General features: G+C 39.6%; 1 protein-coding gene across 1 annotated transcript in view; it reads right to left on the bottom strand.

Annotated features, from left to right (window-relative positions):
* Window positions 1-15036, bottom strand: part of LOC306760800 (rho guanine nucleotide exchange factor TIAM1-like) — a 29904-nt gene extending 14868 nt beyond the window's left edge. The window contains exons 1-14 of the mRNA XM_079246793.1: window positions 15009-15036; window positions 13986-14904; window positions 12581-13037; window positions 11719-11891; window positions 10765-10989; window positions 9469-9654; window positions 8084-8230; window positions 7879-7953; window positions 7338-7508; window positions 6993-7097; window positions 6436-6517; window positions 6131-6217; window positions 4750-4962; window positions 4294-4394 (exon numbers count right to left, since the gene is read on the bottom strand). Of these exons, the coding sequence (XP_079102919.1) occupies window positions 4294-4394; window positions 4750-4962; window positions 6131-6217; window positions 6436-6517; window positions 6993-7097; window positions 7338-7508; window positions 7879-7953; window positions 8084-8230; window positions 9469-9654; window positions 10765-10989; window positions 11719-11891; window positions 12581-13037; window positions 13986-14894 (2931 nt within the window). The 5' untranslated portion in view covers window positions 14895-14904; window positions 15009-15036. The remainder of the gene's footprint in view (window positions 1-4293; window positions 4395-4749; window positions 4963-6130; window positions 6218-6435; window positions 6518-6992; window positions 7098-7337; window positions 7509-7878; window positions 7954-8083; window positions 8231-9468; window positions 9655-10764; window positions 10990-11718; window positions 11892-12580; window positions 13038-13985; window positions 14905-15008) is intronic.
* Window positions 15037-17721: the final 2685 nt, after the last annotated feature.

The raw sequence follows: 17721 nt of genomic DNA, 5'->3' as shown, positions 1-17721 counted from the left end.
CCTTTAAGAGCTGTTGATGTAACAATGGCGGCAGATCTGCACATCCTCTCATCAAATTGCTCATTTTCCAGCAAATGTTGGGGGTAATGACAGCCGAATGTAAATACAGCATCATGCATGTATGGTCAATCTGACTGCAACAGCGCAGAACAGAGAAGCTAAACAGCTAGTGTGGTTTCTCTCTGGATTAAGAAAGCCATCACTCACCAGTATCTTAATGAAGCTACCAACAGTTGCTTGGAGCTGTGTTTGTGTTCATCTTTTAATATCATACACCTTTGAACATTAAGTCAAGTTATTTCAACACAATAACCTGATTAAAATGAACAACATATATATATATATATATATATATATATATATATATATATATATATATATATATATAAAGGTAATTCCTCACAAGTCTGTATTAATTGCTACAGTACATTACTAATGTGAAGACACACTGTATGTGCAAGATGTGAAAAAGACAAATGCGCACTGCAAGAGCATTTAGCAAAGCCATATAGCAAGAACTATAGAAAAAAAATAAAATAAAAATAATATATTTAAAATACACTTTTTTTCCAGCTTGTTTGGTCAGCTGTGTTCATAAAGTTTTACTGAGCTTAGAAAGACAGTCACAGTCTAGTCATACTCCTCACAGTCTTGACTAATTAACGCCATCGCAGCTCTGAGTGCACGGACAGTCATGCCAGAGAGGAGCAAGAACAAAGTAGGAAGAAACAAAGATTTCAGTATCACTTCATATGAAAATTATGGAAATTACAGATGCTGTCATCTGCAAGATTCCAGACTCAATAGCATCCCAGAGCTTATGAAATATAGATAAATTTAGCTGGAAAGCATGAAAGCAGTGATGAAGTGGAGAGAAGATTATACATCTGCCCTCTGAATCTGACAGGAACCTGAGATCACGGCTCGACATGGCAAGAGAGAAACTCCCCGACAGTCAATCACTGTAACGACACTCAGGGTAGTTTGTTAAAGTCACGCAAGGCCAACCAGTCTGGGTCAGGTCTGTGCAGATTAAGCTCTCGCATGCAGCTTTTTATTTCCTTATTATCCTGTGGAACACTCCAGTGATTATGGGGCAACTCTGCGACACAACGATGACTCACAGCTTCCTGTATTCAGCAGCCAAGAAGGGATGTGAAACAAATGCTATGAACATACCTCCTGCCACACACACACACACCATATCTAACAGCAATCACAACAGCAGCACCAGCAAATGCATCCCATGTTAAAAAAAAACAGATGGAATCTCACCAGATGAAGCATATCATAGATGGAGTCTGAGGAGCGCTTTCTGTGCTTGTTCCACTTCAGGACGGACATAACCCAGTGCAGGTGGACAAACAGTGTGAGTTAAAGCAGAAAAAAGAGGAGAAAAAAAAGACTACACTGTCCCTCTCCAATACATTTTCAGACCTTTTGTCAACCCTGTTTTGTAAAAGAAGGTACTGTGGTGCTTGTGATGAAGGCTGAGTGAAGCTGCTCAGCCTCCTCCTCTCCGCCCACCAGCACTTACAGCCTTCCAACTCCTCTTCTGTTGCACCCTCACAGTCTGATGTTTCCCTGCCTCTAATATTCTGCTGTTTTCTCTCTCTCTGCCTCTCTCTATCCTCTCTACAGGCTGGGTATATTCAGGCACACACAGTGAGTGTGAATATCTGGCCAACTCTGGCATCATTGTAAATGAGTTTTGATAATCCCCCTGACTGGACTGAGAGCAAAGCTGCAGGAGGGAAAGTCTCCTCCTCAAGGTTGCAGTGGAGCAGGACTGGCTGGGTAAGCAACACAGCGACAGAATATAAATGCAGGTTTCAATGAGAGGGGAGCTGCAAAGGAGATGGCCACAGAGCAAGGTGCAGGAAGAAAATGGGAAACGCAATTAGTAGCACATTTTATGATACGCTGGCTTCTGTGATCCGTTCATAAGAAAAACATATAACCACTTCAGACAGGATGGCTTTATGATCATTTCCATTCTAAAACAATATTTATTATAATGCTGATCAGAGAACATTATTTATCAAAATTTAGTGGCAAAGCTAAAGCCTAGTAAATGAAAAAGATAAATGCCCGTTGCGCCTTTCTCTGGTGGAAGCAGACATTTTATGATGAGGAAAGGTGAACAAACAGGTTTCACTGATCCTGCCGAGTGGTTGTAAGTGTGACCTGCCTGGCCCTGAGCTGCCATTATCCCAGATGCACAATCATAGAATAAATGACTGTCATGTGCCTGGTTAAGTTTCTTCTGTCTATGCTAGGCATGTAAAAGACCAGCGGATCAGTGCTTTGCTTTTCAGTCGGTCCCAGCAACGTGCAGACACCTGAGGAGTCTATGATCTCAGGCCACATAACTTTAAAAGGTGGTCAAAGGGTTTGTCAGCTCACTAGATGAAACATCAATGCTGCGAAAGGGACACTATCTTCTAGACTTTTCTATGTGCAAAGAAAATCATTGTTTTTGAAAATCTATTGGTTTTTCTTCAATTTTCAAACTGACAATGCCTATGTTTAAATATGTTGAGCTGCTCTGTGTCTACCAAGTGCAAGAATGTGCAGAAATTAATACCACTGCCTCCTCATATCAAGTTTTTTTTAAAGATATCATATCAAGTTTTTTTTAGATATTAATATATTAATATAATTAATACTTAAATCTAGCCTGTAAGTACACACTTTGAGCAGCAAAGTAGATCCCAGAACAAGTAAAAGTGACCAGAAATTGACAAATGCTGGCTATATGATAAAAAAGGATCAAATAGAAAAAAAAAACTTCTTATCTGATCCAGAATCTTCACTGAGTTAATCAATACCTATCAATCTCTTGTTCATGTTCAGACCAACTACTAAAACATCTGTGGTAACAGGAAGTTGAGCTGTACCCACAAGGGAAACTTCCCAAGCAGAGCTTTAGATCAGATTTATTAACTCGAAAAGCACTCGGAGAGCGCACACCTCCACCAAGGCCTTTAAAAAAGTTCCCTGGATCAAAACGGTGAATCAGATCACCACCAACATTAAAAGAGTTCTTCTTTTTCACATTTCCAACAACTCCTGAAAATTTCATGAAAATCCGTCCCTTACTTTTTGAGTTATCTTGAACCAAAACAAACAAACAAACAGATCAACAACAGTTAAAACGTAACCTCCTTGGCGAAGGTAAACATCTGTATTATTCTCTATCTAGGATCTGCTGACTAAGTCACAAAGCAGACTAAACTGAGCTTTGCATTTTTCAGTGTCATAACAAATTTATCTTCTACTTTCAAAACCAGAGAGAATAAAGAAAGTCTTAAACCAATAATAGATCATAAAATGTATGCTGTATGTACGCACACCATTAGCCTCAAATGAATCACGTTAAAAAGGAAGAAAAACACAATTTAACAGCACAAAAGACCAGATGAACGCGAACAAGGACTTTCTAATGTCTCAAATTGTTCTACAATAAGCATAAATGTTAAAGAGAGTGTGGACAGACAGGCGGTGATCCAACATGTCCAGAGTTTAGAGGAACAGTGGAACTGCAGAAGATGCTGCATTTATTTTCAAAGATCTTCCACTGACAACCAATCAGAAAATACAGTAATAAAGGTTTGACTTAAGAGAGCCATGCAACCATTTTATGTTCAGTTACAGAAATAAAATGAAAGCAATTTCTTTTATTAGCATAAAAAAACATCCCCGTCTTACCAGCCAAAACAAATTATGACATTTTGTGATTTTTACTCTTTTTTTCCCCATTTTTCATCTTGATAATTATGTTCTCAGTTGATTTTTTGCAGATTGCATCTTATTTAATTTAAGGTTAAATTGAATACAGCAGACATAATCATCTCCTAATAAGCACGCACAATCAAGCAATTAAAATGCACACTTAAAAGCAAGCTTATTCAAAGACTAATGTATTATCTAAGAGTTGCTCTCTAAATGCAAACTACAAACTTGTTCAACAATTAAAGCGACTAATAATCTTTTAATAAAAGCTCTATGGATTTAATCATGTGAAAAATGACTGCATTGTGTTACAGCTGTGTGTTATGAAGGAAAATGATTTGCATTAGGCAGCAACACACTAATGTAAATATGGAAGGAAACTGCACTGCTTTTATAAACAAGATAAAATGAGCCAGTAACAGATGGTGACTCAAACTGTGCTGAAGCAAAATGTCCATGAGTGCTTTTTGTCATAACAACAGAAAGCTGAGAGATGCAGCGAAGGACAAATAAAAAAAAAAAGAAAAGGATAGATGCACATGTTTTCTGTTCTCTTACCTTTTTGCACTCCTCAAACTCACTGAAGATCTCAGAATCATCATCCAGGCTGTCGCCAGAGCTCTCAAGCAACAGTCCCACCCCGTCATCCAGGATTTCCTCTGCATCCAAGCATAACCGTCAACTTTGAGTTTCATGGATGTTATTAGTTCAGTTTAGGGTGATTTACTTCTTTACTTTGTCATTTTAGTAAGATGTGAAACTGCATTATGATCATCCACAAAGTAGGACCTTCACTGTGTTTGCATAATTCAAACTGCTGTCTCTAAGGATACTGGTGAGAAACCTTGTGATGGCTGTTTTGATGTGGAAGCTGGAAACTGAGTATTTGCAAATAAAGTGCTTTCAGATACTAAAAAAATGCTTCTAGGAGTTTGACGTTTTAGTAATCTTTCATTGGATTTGTGAATGTGGGACATAAGAACAGCACAACAGTCTGAATTCGATGATTTTCACCTTGACTCTGGGAGAAGATGTCAGTGTAGAGGTCTTCTGCTGCATCTGAGCGACGCGGCGGCAAGTAGCACAGCTGACGGCGCTCAACGGACGGCAGGGTGTTGACGGTCAAAGCAAGCGAGGCCTGAGAGAACGCGGCCTTCATGTCGGAGAAATTCAGACTGTAAGAGTTTTTCCCGTTGAGCTGAAGGATTTCATCTCCTGCATTTAGACCTGCAAAGTCAGATGGAAACATTTCAACATGTTTTTACAACATGAAACACAAACTTATTTATACAACAAAGCAACACATCCATCCACTGTCTTACAGCCTATCCCTGCAATTACTGGGCGAGAGGCAGGGCACACCCTGGACAGGTTGCCACTGCATCACAGACAACCACACACACACACACACACTCCTAGGGAGTAGCCAATTAACCTAACATGCACATCTTTGGACAGCAGGAGGAGCCTGAAGAGAACCCACACATACACGGGAAGAACATGCAAACTCCACAGTCCAAACCTCTCCTGTCCAAGGCTCAAACCAGCAACCTTCTTACTGGGAGGCCATAGTGCTAACCACTACGCCGCTGTCACTCTAAAGAAAAAAATTCAACTTTATCACACCTTCCTCTGCTTTTTATACCCACTAGCATGACCTACTTTTCAACATAATAATAATAATAATAATAATAATAATAATAATAATAATAATAATAATAATAATAATAATAATAATAGTAATAATAATAATAATTAATAATACTAACAACAACAATAGTAGTAGTAATAATAATGATAATAATAATAATAATTAATAATACTAACAACAACAACAATAGTAGTAGTAGTAATAATAATAATAATAATAATAATAATAATAATAATAATAATAATGTATTATTATTGTTTGATGGTGCCTGTCTGGACATCAAAGGTCACCTTACAAGAGCAAATCAATAAACAGACACATAAATAAAAGAAGTCTAAAAACAATCAGAGACAGTGTGAAATGTTACAGAGAATATGCCAGTTGGAACGTGACATTTTGCACTGATGCAGTGTGGGTATCTTAATGTTTGCTGCACATATTTATTATCAACTCCACATTTTTACATCATTGTGGAATAACTTGTGTAGGGCTTCCAATGTGAAGCAGCTGTGGTTTAGTGGTATATACAACATCTTTGCCCATTAAAACCAGTGAGAGGTAGTAAAGCCTTGTTTGCTAAACCTTCTCTTCCAGCATGTGGTTTATGCATTTAAAAAAAAAAAAATCTGTCTACCTTGGTGAGAGAAATACTAATGCAAGCTGTCCGTTATGTTATGTTAGTTAACAGGCAAACAAGAGTTTAGAAGGAAATAGCTCTTTTAATAAAAATGTGGTGTAATAAACCTTTGGCAAAGGCTAATCCCCCTGCTTTTACATCCGTGATGTAGAGCTGTTGTACTTCGTCTTCCTCCACCACAGAAATGGAGAAACCTGAGGAATAAAAGACAAAATTAAGAGAAGTGATAGCAATGGAGGTGGATGACTTGCATACACCAGACTGTGGAGATGCTCTGAATAAAAGGTCATGTGCAGGTAAAAAAAAAAACAAAAAACCAAAAAACCAAGGAGATCACTGTGCAGAAAAAGACAAACATAACACATGAAATTTTCACTGCAGTTTCATAACTGGAGACAGAAATTGTTCTTACCGTAACCAATCATACAGGATTCATCTCTGTCAAACTGGATTACTTTAGTTATTTTAGAGCAGAGCTGGATTTCTTTGTAAAGCTGTGAAGAACAAAAAGAAGGCATTATATAAATCCTGAAACGCTCGCAGACTTTAGTCACAGAGTGGTGGGTGGGTTACTGACAGCAGGAAGAGAGAGCATTCATTTTCTGTGTTCTCTGACAAAGCAGCTCGAGCTGCCTTTATGAACAATGCTGTGTACTGTGTCATGATTACACTGTGTAAATACAAAGGTGGCTTCAGATATTTCTCAAAAGGGTTTCCATAAATATGTTTAAAGTGCATCGTCTTCCTAGAAAGCTTATCATCTGGAATAATGAATGGAATTAAAGATGGAAAAAAAATGTCAAGAATTCAAAATAACAGATTCTTGTATGGCCGTAAAATTATACATGTGAAAATGTATACAATCTAATGAAATTACTAGCACTGAAATCCATTTATTGACCTTTGGAAGTTAAAGTCATCTGGTTGGATAAGAGGGATAAGACCATGTTCAAACAGGCAGTCACCTACCAGGTCACATATATCCTCTTCTGGTTTGGGAATGTAGAATTGCACTTGGTTTTCAATAAGGAATTTCAGCCGCAAGTAGTGTTTGGTAGGATCAAGGTCATGAGCCTGTGTGATTGGAGAAATAAACATTTATTATGTCATATCATAGAAAAAAATGTATTTTCTATTTGGAAGCCGAAAAACTGACATTTCTCAGGTCAACTGTTAATAAAATGAGCAAACTGTCCCCTGTGTGAATCCTAGATATGGGAATGCATACAGAAGGCACATTTTCTTTTAAACCATTTAAAAAACACATTAAAACAACCAGTTCAGGTCCTGCGACTGACTTTTTGGCTCTGTTACCTTGCAGATTGCTTCCAGAACACACAGTGCAGACTCTCCTGGCTGGATGATGGTTAACACAGGCTGGTCATTTGGCAGGCTGACCCAGGAGGGAGTGAGGTGGTCCGGGACCCAGATGTCACTCTCAGTGGTAGCTCGTGGGAAGCTTTTCACAGTTCCTTCCTCATTTTTCTTGTAACACAAACACCAAACGTATGCAATCACTACTGCTACCAATATACATACTGATTTGTTTCAATTATATTCCACTTTCTGAATGTTTCAATAATTCCTTAAAGTAAACTTTTCTTTCCTACTAACTTTTCGTCTACATTACTACCGTTGGTGAATTCATAAAGTATCCGTATAGATTATAGACTATGAAAGATTTTTTCTAATCCTGTCATGCGCCTGAGAAGTTGTTTTCTTAGGACAGATACGGGTCTAAAATTAAATTAATGTCAATGTTTGACAAAAAGTAGTTGAATAAGTTTCACTTCCTGTTTTTCTTTCAACCAACAGGATAATTCATGCTTCCAGACAAAGAATGATTCCTACTTACTGTGTTTTCCTTTACAGGATCAACATAGATGCCATCAACAGGCTTTTTCTCTGGTTCTTCACCATCAGCAAAGACCTGCAGAGGGAAAATAAAAGGGTTGAGAAGTGACACCACAAACACGATAGTGAAAGACTTCCTGTGCCAAAGCTAACGGTACTGATGTGCAGAAAACAACAAACACATGACACTAAAGACTCACACAGACCTGACTGACTGTAGGGTGGGCTTTTGTCTTCTTCTTTGAGGTAGTGTCTAGACCCCAGAGAGACGAGAACCTGCTCTTGCGCTTGCTGCAGGAACGGGACACGGCCTGTGTTCGCCGTCTCACTCCGGTCTCGGTGCGAGCAGCCACCTGCAAAAACAGAGCAGACAGAGTCAAAATAAACGAGATGAGGCACACATAGCTAGCGGTTTGATCTCAAGTCACGCCACACGTTAGAATATTGTAAAGCAAACAGTAATCATTTTATAAGTGGAGCAAGAGGGGTATAAAGCAGATATAAGGTTAGGTATGAACAGATATAAGACAAAAATAACATACATAGAAGTAGAAGTCATATTTGTTTTGCAATGAAAAAAGTGAAATCTAAACATAAAGCTGTCAATCATCAGCATGAACACATGGCCTATAACGCATTAAATAAGAGGAACTGAACACCTAGGGATCATCCACCTTTTGCCAATCAGTGTTTCAAAGCTGCAGTGGGCACGGTGTTGTTGCAGGTATCGATGTATGTGGGATGAACAAATTAGAGGATTGAAACTGCAGGGCGGCTATTAGTAGTCTTCTCTTGTTTGAGATCTCAAACTGCCATTTTGCAGCTTTTACACCCACCAGCTCAACTGCACTGCGTTGGTGTTGAAGGAAAAAGTAGCTCAATGATGTCTAAAAATCGAGCATGTTTTTCTCTGCAACGTGTGGAGAGCATAACCCTGCTGCTGCAGTAGGAGGCCAGAATGGAACTAAAACCCACAAAAGGTGCCCTGTGTGAAACACAAGCTCCAAAATAGCAACGACATGGATTCATACAAAGCATTTGTTTCTGGAATCGATTTCCCTGCCCTGTTGGAGAATCACTCGTTGCACGCAGTGATGCCACAGCGTTTTATGAAAGAGACACAATCATGTCTTTTTTACATTTACAGAGCAACAATCTAGATAGACACAAGAGTAGCACAAAATGGAGAGATCATCTTGGAAGTGAGAGGTTAATTCAATTCAATTCAATTTAACTTATTTATATCGCGTCAAATCACAGCAATGCCATCTCAAGACGCTTTACAGACAGAAAAAAAGAAAAGAAAAACATAACTAAAGCCAATTCATAATAGCCTTTATAAGGAAACCAACAGATTGAGTTGGTTTCAGGCTTGTTCTCTGCAACAGCTACAATTAATGTTCCTAAAGTATAACTGAGACAGTCATCAGTCCATCAGGTCTAACCAGGTACACGTGTAACAACTGCAGCTACACAAAAAGTGTGCATGTATGTAAATATAGATACTTTATTGAAGCACATCACTACTATCCTTTCCCAAATTATCTACAAGCATTAAAAAGCATGAAGAAGAAAAACAGAGGATATCTACCAGAGCGTGGAAGGAGGAGACTGAGAATATACCCAGCCGACCCATTGCCAGCTTGGTGGGGCGAGAAGCAAAGGCCAGGAGGCGTTTAGGGTTGGGCAGCTCTCCCCCTTGCAGGCTAGCCAGGTAGCACCTGAAGCGAAACAGGTCCATGTGAAACTGCTCAAGGTTCTGCTCCCATAAGAAGATCTGCAGGGCAAAAGAGACACAACAACACATCCGCTAACTGTTCAAAGCAAGGCTCCTGTTTATTAAGTTCAGATCAAGATGGAGCGCTTCCTCTCTTCCCCAAACGCTCTGTTAGCGGGTTTTCTCCAAGTCGTGCCAACCTGCCCCCTCTTTGCCTGTTGGTTGATGTTTATTGGGGAAGTAGAGCAGGACATTGTGAGTGTTCACTGGGCCATCCTATCTCAGTCACGGTCCTGAACTGGTGGCCATCACCGTGGTGGAAGGTTCTGTTTTACTGCCAAGTCACCCAGAGACGAAGAAACAATACGGCGCATTCCACTGGCAGAACGAGGCTGGGAGCGTTTCAGCTTTCTAAGGAGCAGTCCTACATCCATTCAGCTCTGCACAATTTGAAACCTGACACTGCCAAACAGAAGATCTCCAACCGGGCACTACCTAACGGGCCGAACAAAGGCCATTTGATCACCCCTCTCTGTAAACAAACCTATTAAAGACAATATGAGCTTTGCAATTAATTAAGAGAATGGAGGGTCATCGACCAGTGCCAACTGCATACCGTGAAAAAAGGAGGAAAGGGGAATAGAGGAGTGACTATGGTGGCAGATAGATGTGCAGCATCAGCAGCCTCTAGAGGATAACACTTTATTAATGCTGCTCCCCACTTCTATGTCCTTTTTAAACCACTTTACTTATTAAGTAAACACAACATAACATGAATATACATTTTTTAAAAATTGCAATTTGAAAATAAACCATAATATGATGTAGAATATGTTTTAGAAAAACTTCCATCTTGAATTAGGAAGCAGGTATTTTAAAAAAAACAATGAAAAATGGCCAATTCTCAGCTCATAATTAAGGGAGGTGGGCTGACCTATTTCTTGTTTTTTCCATATTTTCCATATTTGTTCTGCAGGATTTTAGGTTCTGCTGTTAAAATGATCAAAATAACAGATTTTTCTAAAAGCTTGGACTAAAATTAGAAAATGTAAAAGGTGAGGGTATAAACAGACCGCAGTTTTAGACTTCTGAAGTATTTGAAGTGCGTAGAAATCTCCAACAGTGTATCTGCCTACGAGAAGACTGATTAGAAAGTGGAATGAAACCTACTTGATCCAAGATAGTTTTCCTCTTCTTGGTGTCAGTCACAGCAGACAGCTGCATGTCTCCCATCTTCTTCATTTTCTCATCCATGTCGATCTTCTGCTCCAGCTTTTTGATCTCAGCACGAAGCAGCCGAACTGTGTCCTCTCTGTGATGGTGGCGGGCAACAGCAGTCGCGCATGCTGAGTGGATAGCTGTGATCCAGTTTTCTAGCTCTGTCTGGCTGCAGGTCTACACGGGACAGAAATGTTGAAATTGCACAGTAACTTCATGAGATGCAACATTCAAAGGAATATAGAAGAATGCAAACTTATTAGTAGAAAAGAAAATTGCACTGTAAAGCAGGATTTAAATATCTGGTGAGATTTTTTAAAATGAAATCCTGGATTTTTTTAGGTTGAGCTCAGTTCTTCCCACAGTGCATTGCCATCATAACTTTTTATGTTCACCTAAACTATTTCTTTTCCATGTTATCTTCATGATGACATTAATGTGTAAAGCTATGTCACAGAGCTCTGTTATCCAAACACTCAGGAAAATCACTGTTTAGCTGCAAACAAGTGGAACAAACTTCCAGTGGACATTAAACTCAGCAAATGTAGACACAATTTTAATCTAAGAACATTTTGTTTTCATGCACAGATACATGAAATTTTCATGGTAAGTTTTAAATTCTCTTGCTTTTAAAGGTTTAATATAATTTATTATGATTTCATTGTGATTTTTGTTATTTTTTCCTACCTTTTACTACTTTGTAATGCTTTATCACCATCTGTGATACGTTTAATGCTTTATGTAAAGCGCTTTGAATTGTCTTGCACGTTAAATGTGCTTTACAAATGAACTTTCCTCGTTATCATGGTTGTTGAAGTCAGTCAAATCAGATAAGTAACTTAAATCAGACCATATCATGAAGATACTATGATTATGTTCAAGTTCTTTCATGAGTCATTCTCTTACCTGGAAAAGAAATGCATCTCCTAAGGAATTACTGAGGCAGAACACAAAGTCCTTTTTTGGATGTTCCGGTACAGCTTGGACAATGCTGTTCTCTGCCCATATGGCATGCTTGGGAATACTGTTGTTGTCAATTCCTGAACGACCATCCGTCTCATAAAAAAATAGAGTGCATCCTGGAAAATCCAAACAATCTATTACTCAAAAGGACAGACACTTGTTGGACGCAGTCTTAAGGAAAGCATAAGAGTGATACTTCTTTTAAGACACCTTCTCAGAAGCTATTTAATTCTGCTCTCCAGTGGCCAAGATTAAGAAGTGCAGCATGGCTGCAGAAACGTGTATATATATATATATATATATATATATATATATATATATATATATATACATATATATATATATATATATATATACATATATATATATATATATATATATACATATATATATATATATATATATATATATATATATATATATATATATATATATATATACATATATATATATATATATATATATATATATATATATATATATACATATATATATATATATATATATATATGTATATATATACATACATATATATGTATATATATATATATATATATATATATATATATATATATATATATATATATATATATATATATATATATATATATATATATATATATATATATATATATATATATATATATATATATATATATATATATATATGTATATATATGGGTGTGTGTGTTAGTTCCAAAAAATGTATGATGGTGAATAAATATCTATTGGATTTTAATGACATTAATGAAAAGTGCAGTAAATTGTTATGTTATGGCCACATCCCATTATGGACAGAACGCACCTTTCAGGGAAACCCAGTAACTCTTCCACTTGCGTCTTGTGGCTGATTCCACTTTCTTGTTCTTCTTATGTACAAGGAAGTTCTTGACAGCGAGTTTGCCAGCTTTGCGTACCATCCCCTGGACAACGCTGAGCAACAGATCCGACTGGTAGGCGGAGCTCATAGTGCTTTGCTCATCGCTCAGGGCGGAGCCTGCTTCCTCCACGCTCTCCGTCTGGCAGGAGCTCATTTCTAGCTCCTGACGAAAGTTTTCGTACACACCCTGCACACATTCTGTGGCTCCGCCACCACCGCTACTGCCACTGTCACTGCCGGCAAACATGTTCCTGCCGTGCACTGAACATACGGAGTAGGACGCTGACATGGTTTTGTAGCGGCGAGACTGATGCTCTGCTTCCACCATCACCCCGTCGATTCCACTGTCCTCGTACTCGCTGCTCTCCCCGGCTGTAACATCCTGAATTGTGGCAGAGGCACAAGACAGGTGAGACGGCATGGCAACCGGGATTGCTTCATCACTAAAGGAACAGGTGGTCGGCAACAAGCACCCTGGCAGACAGCTGAGAAGTCTCAGTAGAAGCAGGATAGAGCCTCTGCTGTAAAGCAAAGAAGCATCAAAAATGGACTTTTGAGGCCTCCCTGAATGGCTAAATCCGGAGGATCTGCCTAAAATGAATGACTAACAATAAAGCCTCTGCTGTTGTGCTGAGTACAGCCTGCCCCTCCTGTGGCACCACAAGGTCTGCCCTCTCCTCCCCACATGGCCAAAGGCTCCTGGGAGATGAAGGGGGTTACACTAAGCTTGGTATCTCCATCTGGTCACATGACCAAATCATGCGCTCCAGAGCTCCATTCACCAAGGTTTGACGGTGCCCCCGTCGTGACAGGCCCACCACACACGTTTTACTGTTACTCTCTTCCCCAGGCCTTTCCTCATTATCATAACAAAAGCCTGGGGCATTTCTAACGGGGAGTGACTTTAAGCTGTGCTCACCCCCCTTTTCCTTGCTGCTCGTCTCCACTCACAAGAAAAACAACAGTTTCACCGGCGAACGGCAAAAGGCCGCTTTCTTTTTCTTTTTACATTTGATCGGTTTTAGGAGCTTAATATCTGTGAGATGAAAACATCAGAGGAAGCTCTGGCTCTAAGGGGGTTAAAAAATAATGACGTGAGCTGTCCTACTGCCGATGCCTCCTCACTACATTAAAATTCTGCACAACTTCTCATCTTCTACGCGAGAACACAAAAAAGCCATTACAAAGCTTTAACAATTCAGTTCCCCGACATTTAACCATCTACGATGGTCTCTAGCAGACACGAATACTTTTCCATAATTTGTGTCTCGTCCTCTTTAAATTAGTGGTCTAAAACTGGAGTCTATTAAATGACTACAGATCGTCTTACCTGGATAGTTTGTGCCCTCCTGCCCTGCATGCTGGCACATATGGTGTCTGGGTGGTTGCTCAGGCCTTCGGACAGGCAGTGGGAACGCCGGCAGGGAAGGGTGTACGCACCGTAAGTGTTCCCATCCTCCTCTGAAGGGGAAAGCATCTTGTCATCCTCGCCCTCTCTGACAGACCTGTTGGTGTCATGCCACTTGGCGTAGCGACCGTGGGGCTGCCTTCGGGTTGGACTCGTGTTACTGTACAGCTCACCCAGAGAGTTGGCCCTGTCAGCGGAGTCTGTGGGGCTACACTGCAGGTGGCCTTCGCAGTCTGTGAAATCCCTTTCAATGGCCATGTCTATGATCTCCTCGGTGCTGGTCAAGTGGTCTTGACTGACATCAGACAGGGAGAACTCCAGGCTGTCGTCTCGCCACATGTCTGCAGATTTGGACCTCTTTTTGAAGCTGACCGTCTCTTTGGAGCAATCTCTGGTTTTCTGGAGGTATTTCACTTCTTTTGTATATAAGTCATCATCCTGCACTTCCTCAGCAGTAGGACCAGGTAGGGTTATGTGCATTGTATTCATGTGCACAGAGGGGTTGGCCAGGTCATTGTGAAAGGAGACAGGCCGCAGACTCATGGCCACACGATCCACCCAAATGGGGCTTCCAAAGTCTGGGAGGATATTAGTCTCATTGAAAGGTTCCAAGCCATTGTCAGCCAGGGACTGGGGGATGCTTGGGGTGCTACTCGAGCGTGTGCTCGTCTCAGAGTTCCTGTGCTCTATTTTTCCTGATGAAGCATGGCGAGAGCGTCTGGACTGTTTGCTGGAGATGCGAAGTGACCGAGACATGTGCTTACGTGACAAATAGCCACGTCCATTACTGTAAAGGGCACGGTCCCCGTACTGGCTCTCAACATTTCCCATGATTCAGAGCCTGGATGACAAAAGAACACAAAACTTGAAGTGAATTTAGAAGTTTATGATGATAATGTGCTATTTAACAGACTAGAAAGAGAACAATGTAAATGTTGGGAGCACCTGGAGGATCTTAAAGATTTTTCTGGCATTTTGTCACTGGATCTGCAGACCTTTAGCTGCTGGGTCAATCCGTGAAGTTCTGGAAGAAATACATCAGGATTAAAAACTTTTTTTTTTTTTGTGAAATGTTGATTTTTATAGCAGTTTGAGTTTAAAGGAACAGATTTCTAAAGGCAGACATTTTGCCTTTAGAAATCGTGTAAAGTTACACGACTGCCTGACTGTAGTCACGACAAAGGGGGGTAAGGATATAAAATAGTAAAAGCAGAATAGCAATGCTTGTGTAATTGTTTACTTTTCTTTTTATTCTTTTAAAAAAAGTTGACTATTTTTGGTGGAAACAACTAAATTTAGATGTTACCCCAAGACAGGAAGAGGAAGCAATCCACTCAGTCCTTTTCAAAATGCACAGGGCGATGTGAAGCAGAGGGAACGTAATGAGAGCATGAGTATAGTAACAGGCTGAGTGAACATGAGTTATTCAGAGCTAAAGTGAACCGTCATGTTGTGTTATTGTCGGCTGTTCTCAGGGACTACCTCCTGCAGTACAGGGGGGCAGAGGTTTTCACCATGAAGCACATTTAGACTCCATCTACCTGCCTTTACGCTGGACAGCTTGTTCTAAATGAGGTCCTGTCCCATTGCCCCGAGACCATCAACAGATTGGAGTTTAGATCAACCAAGATGTGGTTGTTCTTCTTCCCCCTGATGTGTTTTCCCTTCATTTTAGATGGGGTGGGGTTATGTGTGTGGAACTGACGCATATGAGTGAGAGCCCAACCGTATGCTGCCGCATGCACTCAAGCTTACAGTGAAGGGAGTGTTATATAAACTGGAGCTGACCCTGTTTTTCTACCTTGTTGCTCTAATTCAATCTTCATTCTGTCCTCTCACCACCACTCACTGTCACTGTAGTGAACAATGTTTGATGTTTGCTGATGAAGTCCACTTATTTTTCAAATAACCCAGCGGTTTTTCACCCACTCCTTGATCCAGTTTATTAGGACAGGGAAGGCCAACGGAATAGGATCTAATTGTAAAGTACTGCACAGTTCATTGCTGGAAGAAACACAACGCTTACAGATTGCAAGATTTCCCAACTTTACACCATGGGTTTACATCTGAGTTGCTCTGTTCCTAAAATACACATTTTCACATTTTTTTATGGTCGTTAAAGTTTAATTGCTCTGCAGACTTTTGTGGAGCAAAAGAAAATGTGTTTACGTCCTGATATAAAAACCAGTCTTTCTGGATGAAAGTTCTGTCATTTATAGTGGAGTTCTTACTGGTGCATTATGTTGTCCAGTTGGTTAGACATCAGTATGTCATTAATGTTCGATCAAAACTCAATGATAAGAAATCGAAAAAGCAGGAAAAAAGTTTTGGGTTAGAAACCACAGTTTTGTTCTTTGCAGTGCCAAAGTCTAGCAAAATTCAACACTTATCAAAGAACTGAGACATGAAACTGTAAATAAAAAAGAATTTAAATCAAACATACAGGAAGCGACAGAGAAATTAGTCATATATTCTAGTCAGCCCATAAATAAACAGTTTTGATAACCTGCTTCAAAATCAGAAAAGTTCGTATTAAATATTTTTTTCAGATTGATCTATGACAGAAGTGTCCAAACTCAGACTGGATTCAGCAGCAAATGAAGTTCTGCACAATGACCGATTCATCTGAGTCAGGTGTGCTGGAACAGGGATGCATGGAAAGCCTGCAGGATTGTGGTTCTCCAGGACTGGAGCTGGAAACCACTCCTCTGTGACAAACAAGCAAGCAGAAGATTTCACTCCTACTAAAAGCTGCTTTCCTCCGAAAATTTTTAAAGACAGAAAAAGACAAATAAGTAGTCTTTTAGAAAAGATGTAAATAACGCATCTTATTTTAACTTACAATATGTTGTTGCCTTTCAGTCACAAAGTAAAAATGCTCCAAATTTCCCAACACACTTCTCTCTAAAACTGCTCCCGCTGCACATAAGACATATTCAGACCACCAAATTTTCCCCTCCCTGAGAAGCCTTGTGTATACACAAAAATAAAAGAACATGTTATTTTCCAAATTACAGAATTATTGTTTCAAAATCTAATTTTACTAAACTAATATTTTAAACTGCAGTAAAGGGAGATTGTGAGGAAAGGAATGTATTTTTAGCCATTTCACTTCACTGACTTAAAACAAAAAACAAGGGCAACATTGTCCAACAGCTTACAAGTGACAGATCCTTATAAACAGTCTCTCCAGGACTAAAGAACCACACCATGAACTCCTTCTCACACAAAACCAAGGCTGAAGAAATTCCTGCTCATCACTGATCAACAACTTAATGTTCAGGCGAAAGGTTTCCACAGCATCATAACGTCGTCATAGCTTCAGATGTACCTGCAAACACACAAGTAGCTCTCCCTGCATTGGCACTGTAACATCATTATTGTTCTTCATACATAATTAAATGCATAATAAATTTAGAGGCATGACGGGGACTTGCATGAATGTATCACCTCTCAGTTTCAGATGGGCTGAGTTCCAGCACATCCTCTATATAACAAGTCCTGAATGAAATAACTACAGAAGACTACATCTGCACAGTTCACAAAGACAAACCGTTTCATTGAGTCTAAAGACAAGAAAATAAAACCAGCTTAACCACAGCTGACACAGCTCTGGGGAGCTGGAAAGGCAATATTACTTAAAAAGCATCGGGCTGCT

Source organism: Telmatherina bonti (assembly GCF_933228915.1).
Source record: "Telmatherina bonti genome assembly, chromosome: 9".
Lineage (NCBI taxonomy): Eukaryota > Metazoa > Chordata > Actinopteri > Atheriniformes > Telmatherinidae > Telmatherina > Telmatherina bonti.
Note: the sequence above shows the minus strand (reverse complement) of the source record. Positions and strands in the feature narration are given on the sequence as shown.